Raw genomic sequence first — 15,949 nt, 5'->3', positions numbered from 1 at the left:
AGAAGAGGAAAGTGTGGAGGGAGGTTTAGTATAAGGTATGCTAAGTGGGATGGATGTCTGTGCAGTGGTGATGTCCCTACGAATTGCGTCAATCTTGTTTTTGAAATGATTTCCAATCTCATGAGCAGTGATTGACGTACTGGGTGGAGGTGGAGAAAGTAGAGAGTTAAAAGTAGAGAAGAGACGACAAGGACTGGATGACAAGGTATTAATAAGAGTGACAAAGTCGTCTTGTTTGGCAGCATGGAGGGAGGAATTGTATTTGAAGAAAGCAGATTTATATCGGGTGAATGCTTGCTGGGATTTGGTTTTACGCCACAATCGCTCCAGCGCACGACTATGTCTCCTAAGATGTCTGGTGTGGTCAGTCTGCCACGGATGTAATGGTCGGAGCCTGATGCTTCGTGTTGTTAGAGGACCAAGTGAGTCCAGTGTGGATGACAGTGAACTGTTGTAGACAGCAGTGGCCAGGTCAGGGCAGGACAGGGGAGAGATTCTGTCATAGAGTTGGTCAGTTGCAGAGTGGAAAGGAGCCGGGTTCAAGTTGTGAAGGTTTCTGCGGGTAATTGTTGGCTGCTTGGAGGGATAGGTGTTTGAAGACGAGGAGACTGTGAAGGTGATGAGATTGTGATCAGAGAGAGGAAAGGGGGTGTTTGTGAGGTTGTAGGGAGTGCAAAGATGGGAGAAAACAAGGTCTAATGTATTCCCATCAGAGTGAGTGGAGGACGGTATACATTGTGCTAATGCAAAAGATGAGGTTATGTTGAAGAGTTGGGATGTAGTCGGGTTGTTGGCATTAATAGGGATGGTAAAATCTCTGAGGATGATAGCGGGTAGTTCAGAGGAGAGAAAGTAGGGTAGGCAGGCAGAGAAATCATCAAGAAAGCGGGACACGGGTCCAGCAGGCCGATAGATCACTGCAATCCTCAGGGAGATGGGAGAAAACAGCCGGATGCAGTGAGTCTGGAAAGAAGAGAAGGATAGAGAGGGAGGGTTAGGGAGGACTTGAAAGGCGCTGAGTGGGAATAGAAACAAACCAACCCCACCACCTTTCCGACCACTGGGTCTGGGTGAGTGGACAAAAAGGTCATGGAAGGAAATAGAAGCGATCCCCCCATCCACACATTGGAGGTGGATGGGGGAATCCTCCCCGCTGCACTCTTGTATTCTGACAATGGGGGGACTCCTCCGCTCTCAGAATACACGGATCAGCACAGAAGCTATTGGCTGCAGCCGCTGGGGGAGTGGCTTTTATCCGGCAGTGGCCACACATGGATGGAAATGTGAGCGATCCCTACTGAACCAGCTGAATTTCCATGGATCTATGGTCACCTTCAGTGACTTCCTCCCCTCCCCCTCATCTCCTTCATGATGGAAGTCATGCTGAGATCATCTCCCATTGGCTGAGCAATATTCTCATTTGTCTCTCAGCTCCTTCTTGCTATTCCTCGTCCAGCCTGTTGTTTCCTTGGATTGATTTTCTGTGTAGTGACCCCGGCTTGGTCTCTTGGATGCGCTCGTCTGTTGCTTGCCCTGACCTTTCTCCTGATTCCTGGATCTCCTCCTCATCTCTCCTCCATATCCTCTTACACAGCTTTTCTCCACACCTGCAGTGACCCTGGGGGGAGGAAACTTGGCACCAGCACGCCGCCAAATCCATCCCCACCATTAGGGGCTCTGGAGACAATTGTCTGCTATTTACACTCCGTTCCTCCGCACGTCACCTGATCACATGACAGCTTACTTCTGCAGATTCCGGACAGATTTGTGGATTATAAAGGTCAAATTTCACTCTTCAGTTTAGGAGAGGTAGGACGCACCCAGGAACTAGGATTTGGTTTGCATGGAAGCCGCATATAGAGGACCCCTCAAATCTCCCCATCCAAATGTCCCTCCATCCAGAGTCTATATGTCCTATGACATCACACTGACCTCACAGCTCCTCCCCCCAATGTCCCTCCATCCAGAGACAGAGAATCCTATGACATCACACTGACCTCACAGCTCCTCCTCCCAATGTCCCTTCATCCAGAGTCAGAGAATCCTATGACATCACACCGACCTCACAGCTCCTCCTCCCAATGTCCCTCCACCAGTCAGGGAATCCTATGACATCACACCGACCTCACAACTCCTCCTCCCAATGTCCCTCCATCTGACATTTTCCTGATGCTCTTAGGATGTGGGGGTCCCTTGGTATCCTCACATGTAAAGTGGGACTGTTGGTCCTGCGTTGTATGTAATGACATCAGAATGCTGCAACAAGCCTATACCCTGCGTAGTGTGGGGGTCCTGTGGGGGAAATTATACCTCAGCCTGAAGTGGGGCTTTAATAAAATGGAGACCTGAATGGAGAGGTGAGGAGGATTCTGGGAATATCATTTGATGTGACTATTTGTGTTCAGATGTAGAGTTTTCCTCCTGTGAAGTCTGGAGATCATATGACATCACATTGCCTCCACCTCCCTCCCTGATAGAAGAGAGAAAGAAGAAGAAGATTCTAGAAGTCACCAAGAAGATGATGGAGCTGCTGACAGGAGAGGTGAGTGGTGCCGGGAATTCTGGGACATTCTCCAGTAACAGACAAGGGATGTGTCTGGATGGTGACTGTATCATTGTGTGTGTCAGGTTCCTATAAGGTGTCAGGGTGTCACTGTCTATTTCTCCATGGAGGAGTGGGAGTATTTAGAAGGACACAAGGATCTCTACAAGGACGTCATGATGGACAATCAGCCGCCCCTCACATCACCGGGTAAGAGGAGACTTTATTGTAAAGGAGAGAGCAGTACGGAGGATCCACCTAGATCCCCCATCATCTGATAAACACATAGAAACAATGGATTCAGTCAGTGTGTGTGTTTCCTACAGATGGATCCAGTCATGGGAACCCACCAGAGAGATGTCCCCGTCCTCTGTATTCCCGGGATTCCACACAGGAAGGTCACACCATCCCTCACCATCATCAGGTAGATGATGACAATTATTGGTAGTTGTGATTTATACACAGCATGTTTGTTACAATGAATGTTTTATTATATCTTTCAGAGTGGAATCCTCGGGGATGATAATATTGATGTTAAAGAAGAGTATAAAGAGGAGGATGAGGAGTATGGAGTGATGGAGGAGTTTTCAGAAGGACACAAGGATATGATGGAGCCACCTAATACCAGGAACCCACCAGAGAGATGTCCCCGTCCTCTGTATTCCCGGGATTCCATACAGGAAGATCACACCATCCCTCACCATTACAAGGTTGGTGGGATGGAGCATCTAGAACATGGATTCATGGAGACAATGTGTGGATATTTTATGTGACCTTACATTTTACAGATGATATTTTCTCTCATTTCCTTGATTTAGAGTGGAGATCCAATCGATATAGAATTTGAGGTGAAAGCAGAAGAAGAAGAGGCGTATGTGAGGGATGATCAGCAGTCTATGGAAGAGGATGGAATAACGGGGACATTTATAGAGGAGGACACTCCTACAGAGATCAGCACAGGTGGGTCATGAACACTAAATCCATTCCTCCACCCATACTGCTCACTGATTGGTCCAGAGTAGGGCGGGGACTGGGTGATATCAGCCTGTAATCCCCTGGTCACTTTCCTGAGCTGTGTTCCCCGTCCTGTATTCCTGGATTTCTCTCGGATAATCTTCCTTCTCTGTGCTGCAGACACAATTTATGTATCTAGACTGGATTTATGGAGGTTCTGGGGCTCAGCTGGCAGCAAAATGTTGATTTTCCCCATAGGTGTTACTAGACTTAGGCCCCTGGGGTGTTTGTTTTGGGTCTCCTTCCCCACGCCCGGGTCTAGTAAGATCTCTGACAGAACATTTCTCCCAGGGTTTCTCTGTTATCCTCTGTTTGCTCTGTTATCTGCTGGCTGTGCCGGGTGAAGGGATATGTCTGTAGTGTCTCAGACCCAAGTCACTGAGTGCAGTCTCAGGAGATGGGAGGCAGCGGTGTGGGATCTCTGCAACTTGTCTACAGTAAACATTTAATCTTCCAATGATTACTGAATACCAATATTATGAGTCCTGACCCTTACACTGTATAATTTATATTGTATATTCCATACTCCTGACCCCTGCACTATATACTCTATGTTGTACATTACATTATATATATTCTGCTACATTTCTTTGGTGAAAATAACCCAAATTAGTATTTATGATTTAGTCTTGTACATTACATACTCCTGACCCCTGCACTATATACTCTATGTTGTACATTACATACTCCTGACCCCTGTACTATATACTCTGTGTTGTACATTACATCCTCCTGACCCCTGCACTATATACTCTATGTTGTACATTACATACTCCTGACCCCTGCACTATATACTCTATGTTGTACATTACATACTCCTGACCCCTGCACTATATACTCTATGTTGTACATTACATAGTCCTGACTTCTGCTCTCTCCCCCTCCCCCCTCTGCTATATATACACATAATATGGATTCTCTTTTGTTACACCCATTTCCTACCAGCTGGACATTTTATATCGGATGATGTGATTGGAGCACAGACTTTTACATGGTGATAATAATGTGATAACATCCTCCAACTTTGGACCCTTAAACAGAAAGTGATAATGAGGGAGGAGTCAATACCCCAATGATGGTGGTCTTCAGGATCAGTCCAGTCTTCATCTTGGTTGTTCTCCCCCCATCCTCACTCTCTGACCTCTGGTGGGGCTCAGCCCCGCTGTTCTTCATGACTAAATCATGGACTAAATAAGGAAGTGCAGTACTTCTTGTGTTGGGAAGATGGCGATGAGTGATAGAGGGGGTGGGGACCCTCGTCCTATAATCCCCTCATCACTGTCCCTCCTATAAAAGACAGTTCTGGTTGTTTCCTCACTCTCTGACTAAGGTCCATGAATAAAGAAATGACCTGGTAGGAGATCTGAGGAGCCATTTCCTAGTTCCCTTGAGGGTGGAATTGTAAGCTCCTCAGAGACCAAGCTGCCTGATGTGGGCGGAGTCCTGGTTTGGGGGAACCAATCAGCTCCTGTCTAGTAATCCTCTTTGTCTTTGTATTTTAGTCCATGGCCGGGAGATGAGGAAAACCTCCGAGGATTGTCTCACTTTGTCTCCAGACTGGAAAGTAGAAGATGAGGACATCACACAGTATAGTCCAGGAGAAAACCCGGCTCCCTCCAATGTCCATCCGGCACCACCCAGTGTAGATGGACCATCGGATTCCTCGTATCCTGAGGAACCTCAGACTGTGCGGGACCGGGCCGGCCTTCCAACAGGGAAGAGCTTCTCCTGTACTGAGTGCTGGAAATGTTTTTCAAGGAAGTCCGATATTTACAGACATCAAAGATCTCACACGGGGGAAAAGCCGTATTCCTGTCCTGAGTGCGGGAAATGTTTTTCAAGGAAGTCCGATATTTACAGACATCAGAGATCTCACACGGGGGAGAAGCCGTATTCCTGTCCTGAGTGTGGGAAATGTTTTTCAGACATTTCCAATCTTCATAAACATCAGAAATCTCACACGGGGGAGAAGCCATATTCCTGTCCAGAGTGTGGGAAATGTTTCTCACAGAAGTACCATCTTTACACACATCAAAGATCTCACACAGGTGAGAAGCCGTATTCCTGTCCTGAGTGCAGGAAAAGTTTTTCAGTGAAGACCAGTCTTTACGCACATCAAAGATCCCACACGGGTGAGAAGCCGTATTCCTGTCCTGAGTGTGGAAAATGTTTTTCAGATAAGTCCACTTTTCACAAACATCAGAGATGTCACACAGGGGAGAAGCCATTTTCCTGTCCTGAGTGTGGGAAATGTTTTTCACAAAAGTCACATCTTTACACACATCAGAGATCTCACACGGGGGAGAAGCCATATTCCTGTCCTGAGTGCGGGAAATGTTTTTCAGTGAAGTCCCTTCTTTACACTCATCAAAGATCTCACATGGGGGAGAAGCCACTTTCCTGTCCTGAGTGTGGAAAGTGTTTTTCAGATAAGTCCAGTCTTTACACACATCAGAGATCTCACATGGGAAAGAAGCTGCATTCTTGTCCTGAGTGCGGGAAATGTTTTTCAGTGAAGTCCAGTCTTAACACACATCAGAGATGTCACACGGGGGAAAAGCCATATTCCTGTCCTGAGTGTGAAAAATGTTTTTCAGATAAGTCCAATCTTTACAGACATCAGAGATGTCACACGGGAGAGAAGCCGTATTCTTGTCCTGAGTGCGGGAAATGTTTTTCACAGAAGTCCAATCTTTACACACATCAGAGATCTCACACGGGGGAGAAGCCACTTTCTTGTCCTGAGTGAGGGAAATGTTCCTCCCTGAAGTCCTGTCTTCTTGTACATCAGGGATTATAACGGGGTAGACAGATCAGACAGGGGTCAGTACTTATTGGGGGGAGGAATGGGGAAAGATGGGGGAGGGCTATGGCAGATAAGAAGGTTCCCATGTTACAACCAGTGGAATTGGTACCAATTGTATGAAAATAAAAAATACACAAAATCCGTGTGAACAAGGTGTCAGTGAATGGACAAGGTGTCAATTATTATTATTATAGAGTATTTTTATAACGCCAAAGGGTTTGCTCAGCGCTGTACAATATTGTGTGGGACAAGACATGAGACAAAACAGTAGCAAAACAATACACGAGGGGTTAGAGGGCCCTGCCCTTTTGAGCTTACAATCTAGGAGGGAGAGGATGGTGGTACAGGAGGAGATGGCTGTGGGGGATGGAATGGAGTGAGGAGTGAAGGGGATCGGCTGTTAGGTGAGGGCGGGGTAGGTTTCCCTGAAGAGATGGGTTTTTAGGGTGTGCCTAAAGGTGAGAAGGGCAGGGGATAATCTGATGGATTGGGGAAGTGAGTTCCAGAGGATGGGGGAAGCTCTGGAGAAGTCCTGCAGTCGGGCATGGGAGGTGGAGACCAGGGAGCTAGAGAGTAGGAGGTCTTGTGAGGAGCGAAGATTACAGGTTGGGTGGTATTTGGGTATCAGGTCAGTGAGGTAGTTTGGGGCAGCGTTATGAAGGGCTTTGTATGTCAGTGTTAGTTTTTTGAATTTAATGCGTTGGGCAAGCCAGTGGAGGGAATGACAGAGGCGGGTGGCAGAAGCGGAGCGGTTGGTGAGGTGGATGAGTCTGGCCGCTGAGTTCAGGATAGACTGAAGCGGAGAGAGTCTGTGATGAGGGAGGCCGGTGAGGAGGGAGTTGCAGTAGTCCAGGCGTGAGATAATAAGGGAGTGAAGGAGTAGTTTAGTAGTGTCTGGGGTTAGGAACGAACGTATCTTGGAGATGTTGCGGAGGTGGAGCCTGCAAGAGTTTGCCAGCGATTGGACATGGGGTTGGAACGACAGGTTAGAGTCTAGGATGACACATAGGACCTTGGCTTGCGTGGTGGGACTGATGGTAGCGTTGTTGGTTGTGATGGAGAGGTCGGGGGGGCTGGGGGGAAGATTAGGAGTTCGGTTTTGGAGAGGTTCAGTTTGAGGAAATGGAGCGACATCCAGTCTGATATGTCGTTCAGTAGGTGGGTGATACGGGCGGAGACTGAAGGGGTGAGGTGAGGGTTGGAGAGGTAAATTTGTATGTCATGGGCATAGAGGTTTGCCGAGGGAGGAGATGTAGATGGAGAAGAGAAGGGGCCCAAGGACAGAGCCTTGGGGGACCCCAACAGAGAGGGGGAGGTGGCAGAATTATAGGTAATGCTAAAGGATCATTGGGATAGATAGGAGAGCCAGGAGAGAGCGGAGTCTCTGATGCCAAGAGAGTGTAATTTGTTAAGGAGGAGGGGGTGGTCAACTGTGTCAAAGGCCGCAGAGAGGTCGAGGAGTAGGAGGACAGAGTAGTGTCCATTAGCTTTGGCGGATAGCAGGTCGTTAGTGATTTTGATTAGGGCAGTTTCGGTGGAATGTTGGGGGCGAAAGCTGGATTGTAGGGGATCGAGGATGTTGTCGTCGGTGAGGTGGGCTCTTAGGCGATTGTAGACTAAGCGCTCAAGGAGTTTGGAAGTGAAAGGCAGCAGTGAGATGGGTCTGAGGTTGTTCAGGTCATTGGGGTCCAGGGAGGGTTTTTTGAGTATGGGGGTGATGTGGGCGAGCTTTAGGGGGAAGGAAATGTGCCAGTAGAGAGGGAGAGATTGAAGATGTTGGTGAGGGAGTGCAGGATGGAGGAGGAGGGTGACTGGAGGAGTTGTGAGGGGACAGGGTCAAGGGGGCAAGTGGTGAGACGGGCTTTTGAGAAGACCCTAATGACCGCCTCAAAAGTAGCAGGGCTGAAGGATTTGAGTGTAGGGGAGGTGAAGCTGTGAAGGTTGTTTGGTGTGGTGGGTGGGAGGGCGGTAGCGAGGTCAGAGGAGGGGAGAGTTGATTGGGCTATGGTAGGGGGGGTAGGCCAGGTCGGGAGGTGGGTTGAGCATTGGTGATGTCCTTACGGATTGCATCGATTTTATTCTGGAAGTGTTCAGCAATCTCGTGGGCAGTGAGTGAGGTACTGGGTGGGGGTGGGGGGGAGAGAGTAGGGAGTTGAAGGTGGAGAAGAGCCAGCGGGGATTGGAGGAGAGGGTGTTAATGAGGGTTACAAAGTAGGCTTGTTTGGCTGCGTGGAGGAAGGAGGTGTAGGTGAGAAAGGCGGATTTGTAGAGGGAGAAAGCTTGGGGGGATCTAGTTTTGTGCCATAGGAGCTCCAGTGCACGACTGCGTTGTTTAGGATTTTTTGTGTGGTCATTCTGCCAGGGTTGGAGCGGTCGGGTCTGGTGCTGCGTGTGGTTGGGGGTGCCAACGAGTCTAAGGCAGCTGATAGCAGGTTGTTATACGCAGTAGTGGCCAGGTCAGGCATGACAGAGGAAGGATACTGTCGTAGAGATGATCAGCTGCAGAGTGGAGAGCGGCAGGGTCCAGGTTGCAGAGGTTGTGGCTGGTGATTGTTTGACGTGTGGGGGGGAGGTGTTAGAGGACCGGGAGATGGAGAACGTAATGAGGTTGTGGTCAGAGAGGGGGAAAGGGGTGTTTGAGAGGTTGCAGGTGGTGCAGCAATGGGAGAAGACGAGGTCTAGGGTGTTCCCATCAGTGTGGGTGGAGGACTGTGTGCACTGTGTGAGCTCAAAGGAGGAGGTTAAGTGGATGAGTTGGGAGGTGGCCAGGTTGTTGACATTGATGGGGATATTGAAGTCTCCAAGGATGAGGGTGGGTAGCTCAGAGGAGAGTAAGAAGGGTAGCCAGATGGCAAAGTCATCAAGGAAGCAGGCTATGGAACCAGGGGACCTATAGATCACTGCAATCCTCAGAGGGGTGGGGGAGAAGAGTTGGATGCAGTGGGCCTCGAAGGAGGAGAAGGATAGAGAGGGGGGGTTTGGGAGGACCAGTAAGTTGCTCAACGGTGACAGGAGCATGCCAACCCCACCACCTCTACAACCGCTCGGTCTGGGTGAGTGGTACCAGAAGAGACCTCCATAGGAGAGTGCTGCAGGGGAGGTGGAGTCGGTGGCCTGGATACAGGTTTCGGTGACCACTAGGAGGTTGAGGGAGCGGGAGATAAAGAGGTCATGGATGGCGGTGAGCTTGTTGCAAACCGATCGGGCGTTCAGGAGTGCAACCAAGAGTGGAGAGGTGGATGCGGGGAGGAGGGGGACAGATATAAGATTGAGGGGGTTGTGGCGGTTAGTGGGAGTAGGAGGGTGCTTAGTGGGTAAGTGGGGTGGTGAGGGGCCGGGGTTTGGGGAGATGTCCCTGGCGGTAAGGAGGAGAAGGAGGGTGAGAAAGGTGGCATGGGAGCGGGATGTGAAGGATCGTGTGGGTCTGTTAGTGGAGGTGCGTGGGTCAGTGGGAGAGTGGAGTATCAGGAGGAGGTGGTGAGAGCCATAGTGGGGAGATGGTAGTAGTGAGGGTCCGATGTATAGTTGTTTTGGGGGAGTAGGGGGATAAAAGGAGATTTTGTGAATGTAGGAGAAGAGTACGAGGAGAAGGAGTGCAGGTGGCATGTTAGGAGGGTGGGCAGAGTGCTGGTTGATAGATGGAGGTGGGAGGTATCACATTGGGGCATAAAGGTACAGAGAGTCAGTTGCACAGTGGCGGAGGAGTTCGTCTGTGGGAGGAGAGGGAGAGTGGTGGGCAGCTAGGTCTTCAGCTGGCTAGACACGGCAGTCAGTTGGGTGCTGTAGGCCAGCGTCTGGAGGTGCTGTGGTCCCGGTGGTCTGATGGGTGTTGTAGGCCGGCGTCAGGAGGTGCTGTTGGGCACGGCGTGTGGTGGTGCTGTTGGGCACGGCGGCTGGGGATACTGTAGGGCACGGAGTCTGGGGATGATGCAGGGCACGACATCTGGAGTTGGTGTAGAGCACGGCGTCTGGTGATCCCTGGCGGGATGGTGGCTGGCGATCCCTGGTGGGATGGTGGCTGGCAATCCCTGGTGGGATGGTGGGTTTGCAATCCCTGGCAGGATGGTGGGCTTGCAATCCCTGGCAGGATGGTGGGCTTGTGATCCCTAGTGGGGTGGTGGGCTTGCGATCCCTGGTGGGGTGGTGGGCTTGCGATCCCTGGTGGGATAGTGGCCTGTAGTCCCTGGTGGTGGTTTGTAGTCCCTGGTGGGTAGTAGGTGCCCCTGTTAGTGTACCTGGTGGCTAGCAGTGTGCTGGCGGCTGGGCTGGGTGGCTATGTCCCGGTTTGTCGCAGCTCCGGACCCCTTCTAGGTGTTGGCAGGACCGGTAGGGGGGATGGCAGCTTCCCCTGTCCAAGGGATGGAGCGGAGGCGTCCCGTCGTGTCCACAATCCTGGCCGCGATTCCGGCCACGGCCAGCAGGAAAAACTGCGGCTTCGGGTGCTGTGGTAGGCCACAGTAGGCCTCAACCCACCAGAGCTCCGCCGGAGGGACGGAGTGTCCAAAACCCCTTCAGGGCGGCAGCTCAGGGGTCCGGGTGGTGGCGGATGGCGGTGGATGGAGTGCGGGTGCGCCGGAGAAAGTGTTTGTTCACCAATGCCAGAAGTCTGCCCAGCACAATAGGTGAGTTGGAAGGTTTGGTGAATGAAGAGAACTAGGATTGGATTGGTATTGCTGAATCTTGGCTTCATTCCTCACATGACTGGGCCATTCATATTCCTGGCTCGGTTCTCTTTCGGAGAGACGGAGGAAATAGGAAAGGTGATGGTGTCTCTCTCTATGTGAGAAGTGATCTCAGAGCGAGTGTGAAAGAGGACCTAGTTGATGGAGAGTGTGATGAGGCTGAAGTATTTTGGGTGGAACCAGGGGCAGACTGACAACTCATGGGGCCCCCGGGCAATAGGGGATCATGAGGCCCCTGTGTCCTTGCCCAAACTCAAAAAAGCCCATGAAAAAGGTACCAGAGGCATCTCATAGGGCCCCCTACTGACCCCGGGCCCTCAGGTAGTGCACGAGTTTCCAAATGGTCAGTCCGCCTCTGGGTGGAACTGCACATGGGGGGCGTACTACAAAGGTAATCATTGGAGTTTAACACAGAGGGGTGCAGCGCTCCTAAAAATCCATAATACAGAAAAAATGAATATGCAAATGACATAATAAAGTGACAATGTGCAAATATATATATATAAAGGCCAATAAATAGTGGCTAATAGTGCTGGAAAGTGTGAAATCCAGTATAAAAGTCCAAAGAAGAGGCGATGATGAGATCCCAAATGATCTAAGGATGTCCTATGATGGAGACCGTGGATCAGGTGATATAAAGTAATATGATTGCGCACTCACCAGATACGCAAATTAAATGCGCATTGACAGTAGAAATCACAGGTCATCCAATATCATCGGATGGGTCTGGTCAGATCTGGTCACAATATACTTTATATCACCTGATCCACGGTCTCCGTCATAGACATCCTTAGATCATTTGGGATCTCATCATCACCTCTTCTTTGGACTTTTATACTGGATTTCACACTTTCCAGCACTATTAGCCACTATATAGTGGCCTATATATATATATTTGCACATTGTCACTTTATTATGTCATTTGCATATTCATTTTTTCTGTATTATGGATTTTTAGGAGCGCTGCACCCCTCTGTGTTATACTTGTGTCCTTTGAAAGGTCTTATATGGTGCTTTCTTGGTGTACAGCTGCTGTCAGTGTTGATTTATTTAGCGCTGACTTATTTTCCTTGTATTTAATCATTGGAGTTTGTTATAGGCCTCCTAGTGTTAATGAGGAGGTGGAGACTCAGCTCCTTGCACAGATGGAAAGGGCTGCAAGGGCAGGGACAGTGATAATAATGAGGGATGGTAACTACCCGGAAAGTGACTGGAGTAATGGTACTGCAGGAACAGTTAAAGGGCAGAAATGTATAAACCTACTACAGGACAATTTTATGGTCCAGTTCATAGAGGCCCCAACTAGGAATGATGCTCTGCTGGACCTGGTCATCTCCAACCATGCAGAGCTTATTACGAATGTCCATATAAAAGAACATCTGGGTAGCAGTGACCATAACATGATTTCATTTATTGTTAGCTGTAAACAACAAGCACATACGGGAAAAATAAAAATGCTGAACTTTAAGAGAGCTAATTTTCAAGGCTGAGATCTGCTCTCCATGACTTAGACAGGGAATATTGGCATCGATGAACACAACACAGAAATGGGAGTTCTTCAAAAAGACTGTATGTGACCACACTGCAGAATATATTCCCATGGGCAACAAGTATAAAAGGCTAAAAATCCAACCTATGTGGCTTACGGCCAAAGTTACAAAAGCGATAGATAATAAGAAAAGAGCTTTTATTAAATATAACAATGAAGGAACGCGATCATCGTTTACACATTACAAAGAATATTATTTACATGTTTTCCTCTGTACAGGGCACATCCTCTGCCATTGAAGTGTTACATTTGTTGAAATGGGATTGTGGATCCATCAATATGAGTGAGTTCCGGGGTCAAGAATGGCTACATTTGATGTCTTCTTATCAGGCAGACTTTTCCCAGAAAGAACAAACTGAAACAGAAATATATTCGCTGTTTTAGAGGTTGGGAAAGCTCTTGGAAAAGAAATTGGCACTTTTTTGTCATATTAAAACATTTGATAAGTATGCCCGAGAAAAGATCAACCCACTTGGGTGGAGGATCCAGATCTTTCTGGATCAAGAGGGAACGGGAGGAAAGCCTACAATCATGCTCACAGCAAATGATGTCCATATTGCCTACGGAATATAATAAACAGATATTATCATTGGAGAAGGATATTGGAGATGCAGAGATTCATTGTATTCTGATTTGGAGAGGAAACTTAGGGAAGGCCTAGCAGATTTGTACAAACACATTAATGAAAAAAGAGAATACATTTTGGTGAGATAAAACAGTGTTTTTGGAAGGGAAAGCATAAAGGTGGACTATCCCTCAATATATGAACCTCCAGAGGAGGCGCTATCACCACACTACGCAGGACATCTTAGAACATGAACCTCCAGAGGAGGTGCTATCACCACACTACGCAGGATACCTGAGAACATGAACCTCCAGAGGAGGCGCTATCACCACACTACACAGGACACCTGAGAACATGAACCTCCAGAGGAGGCGCTATCACCACACTACACAGGACACCTTAGAACATGAACCTCCAGAGGAGGCGCTATCACCACACTACACAGGATACCTGAGAACATGAATCTCCAGAGGAGGCGCTATCACCACACTACGCAGGACACCTTAGAACATGAACCTCCAGAGGAGGCGCTATCACCACACTACGCAGGATACCTTAGAACATGAACCTCCAGAGGAGGCGCTATCACCACACTACACAGGATACCTGAGAACATGAACCTCCAGAGGAGGCGCTATCACCACACTACACGGGATACCTGAGAACATGAATCTCCAGAGGAGGCGCTATCACCACACTACACGGGAAACCTTAGAACATGAACCTCCAGAGGAGGCGCTATCACCACACTACACAGGTCACCTTAGAATATGAACCTCCAGAGGAGGCGCTATCACCACACTACACAGGACACCTTAGAACATGAACCTCCAGAGGAGGCGCTATCACCACACTACACAGGACACCTTAGAACATGAACCTCCAGAGGAGGCGCTATCACCACACTACGCAGGACATCTTAGAACATGAACCTCCAGAGGAGGTGCTATCACCACACTACGCAGGATACCTGAGAACATGAACCTCCAGAGGAGGCGCTATCACCACACTACACAGGACACCTGAGAACATGAACCTCCAGAGGAGGCGCTATCACCACACTACACAGGACACCTTAGAACATGAACCTCCAGAGGAGGCGCTATCACCACACTACACAGGATACCTGAGAACATGAATCTCCAGAGGAGGCGCTATCACCACACTACGCAGGACACCTTAGAACATGAACCTCCAGAGGAGGCGCTATCACCACACTACGCAGGATACCTTAGAACATGAACCTCCAGAGGAGGCGCTATCACCACACTACACAGGATACCTGAGAACATGAACCTCCAGAGGAGGCGCTATCACCACACTACACGGGATACCTGAGAACATGAATCTCCAGAGGAGGCGCTATCACCACACTACACGGGAAACCTTAGAACATGAACCTCCAGAGGAGGCGCTATCACCACACTACACAGGACACCTTAGAACATGAACCTCCAGAGGAGGCGCTATCACCACACTACACAGGACACCTTAGAACATGAACCTCCAGAGGAGGCGCTATCACCACACTACGCAGGATACCTGAGAACATGAACCTCCAGAGGAGGCGCTATCACCACACTACACAGGATACCTGAGAACATGAATCTCCAGAGGAGGCGCTATCACCACACTACACAGGACACCTTAGAACATGAACCTCCAGAGGAGGCGCTATCACCACACTACGCAGGATACCTTAGAACATGAACCTCCAGAGGAGGCGCTATCACCACACTACACAGGATACCTGAGAACATGAACCTCCAGAGGAGGCGCTATCACCACACTACACAGGATACCTTAGAAGTATCACATTTCAATAATACACCATTGGACTCTGACTCCTCCTCCTATGTTCAAATGTATTCTACTCCGAACAGGGGTTGAGGTCGCCTTAAAAGAAAGCGTAATAGAAAAGGTTCTTTTGAACAACAAAATAAAACCTGTTCTCTGGATACTCCCCCCGTATCCTTACAGGAGAACACATGAGTGAGTCACAAAGTCCTATCACACGATCCTCTCTTGTAGAGAGTACAATAGCAGGTGAGTCTGAATCTTCTTTGTCAGACTTATTCAGCACCGTAGTATAGATTTCTTCCTTTTGGCACGCACCAGTCACATTCTGCTTTGTTTAGGCCCCGAAGAGGGAGATCGGGCCGGGGGATAGACCATTACCTGACCTGAACTTGACCTCTACATTGAATATTGTCAATTTGTCCTCATATGCCTTGACCCAATTCCAAGAAAATCTTCTTTCACACGGACTAAGCTTCTATCTACATAAAAATACAGATGAGTTTGAATTAGTTAAGGATTTACAGCTTTTTGCCAGAAAACTTTCCCTACGATGTGCTTATGCAAAATCCGATCATGCCACTGAATCTTTTGATTGGTCGCAATACTCCAGCAGAGATTTCAAAGCCCTCAGAGATTTGAAGCTCCTGCTGGAAGAAAGGGAAGAAAGCCAACCCATTCGTTCCCCCAGGAGCCTAGGGAGTCATCCCTCCCCTTCTCCGGCATGGGCTGTACAGTAGTGCAGGTCGCTGGGTGAAAGGAGGGCTGGGCGTGACTTTCAGGGCATGGCTATGCATTCCGGAAGCAGGAAGTCCGGCACGGTGATATCATCAGTGGTTGCCTGTAGAGGCTGGTTCCGGTCTCCATAGAAGAAGGCACAGGCATCAAGATCAGGTGGTCGCTGCAGCATTTTGAAACCCAGCAGAGGCTGCAGACCATGCCAAAGGGGATGTGATAGAAGCTGGCTCTTCATAGCAAGCGGACCCTGGTTCTG

The 15,949-nt window shown here is 49.0% G+C and overlaps 2 protein-coding genes across 2 annotated transcripts in view; both read left to right on the top strand.

Moving 5' to 3' along the window:
• Positions 1-6,478, top strand: part of LOC149441214 (uncharacterized) — a 63,109-nt gene extending 56,631 nt beyond the window's left edge. Inside the window, exon 3 of the mRNA XM_089657587.1 lies at positions 5,279-6,478. Coding sequence (XP_089513713.1) covers positions 5,279-6,305 — 1,027 coding nt within the window. The 3' untranslated portion in view covers positions 6,306-6,478. The remainder of the gene's footprint in view (positions 1-5,278) is intronic.
• LOC149441215 (uncharacterized) lies at positions 3,025-3,513 on the top strand. Its single transcript, XM_089657569.1, has 2 exons — positions 3,025-3,252; positions 3,361-3,513. The coding sequence occupies exons 1-2, from the start codon at positions 3,025-3,027 to the stop codon at positions 3,511-3,513; spliced, it is 381 nt and encodes a 126-aa protein (XP_089513695.1).
• Positions 6,479-15,949: the final 9,471 nt, after the last annotated feature.

Source organism: Staurois parvus, unplaced genomic scaffold (genome assembly GCF_062004578.1).
Source record: "Staurois parvus isolate SC_StPar_1 unplaced genomic scaffold, SC_StPar_1.0 ptg001011l, whole genome shotgun sequence".
NCBI lineage: Eukaryota > Metazoa > Chordata > Amphibia > Anura > Ranidae > Staurois > Staurois parvus.
Note: the sequence above shows the minus strand (reverse complement) of the source record. Positions and strands in the feature narration are given on the sequence as shown.

Bases quoted from the DNA above. Each gene is read 5' to 3' on its own strand.
- LOC149441215 (XM_089657569.1), top strand. From the start codon at position 3,025: ATGTTTTATTATATCTTTCAGAGTGGAATCCTCGGGGATGATAATATT. The intron at 3,253-3,360 runs GTTGGTGGGATG...TCCTTGATTTAG, and splicing joins CCATCCCTCACCATTACAAG to AGTGGAGATCCAATCGATAT.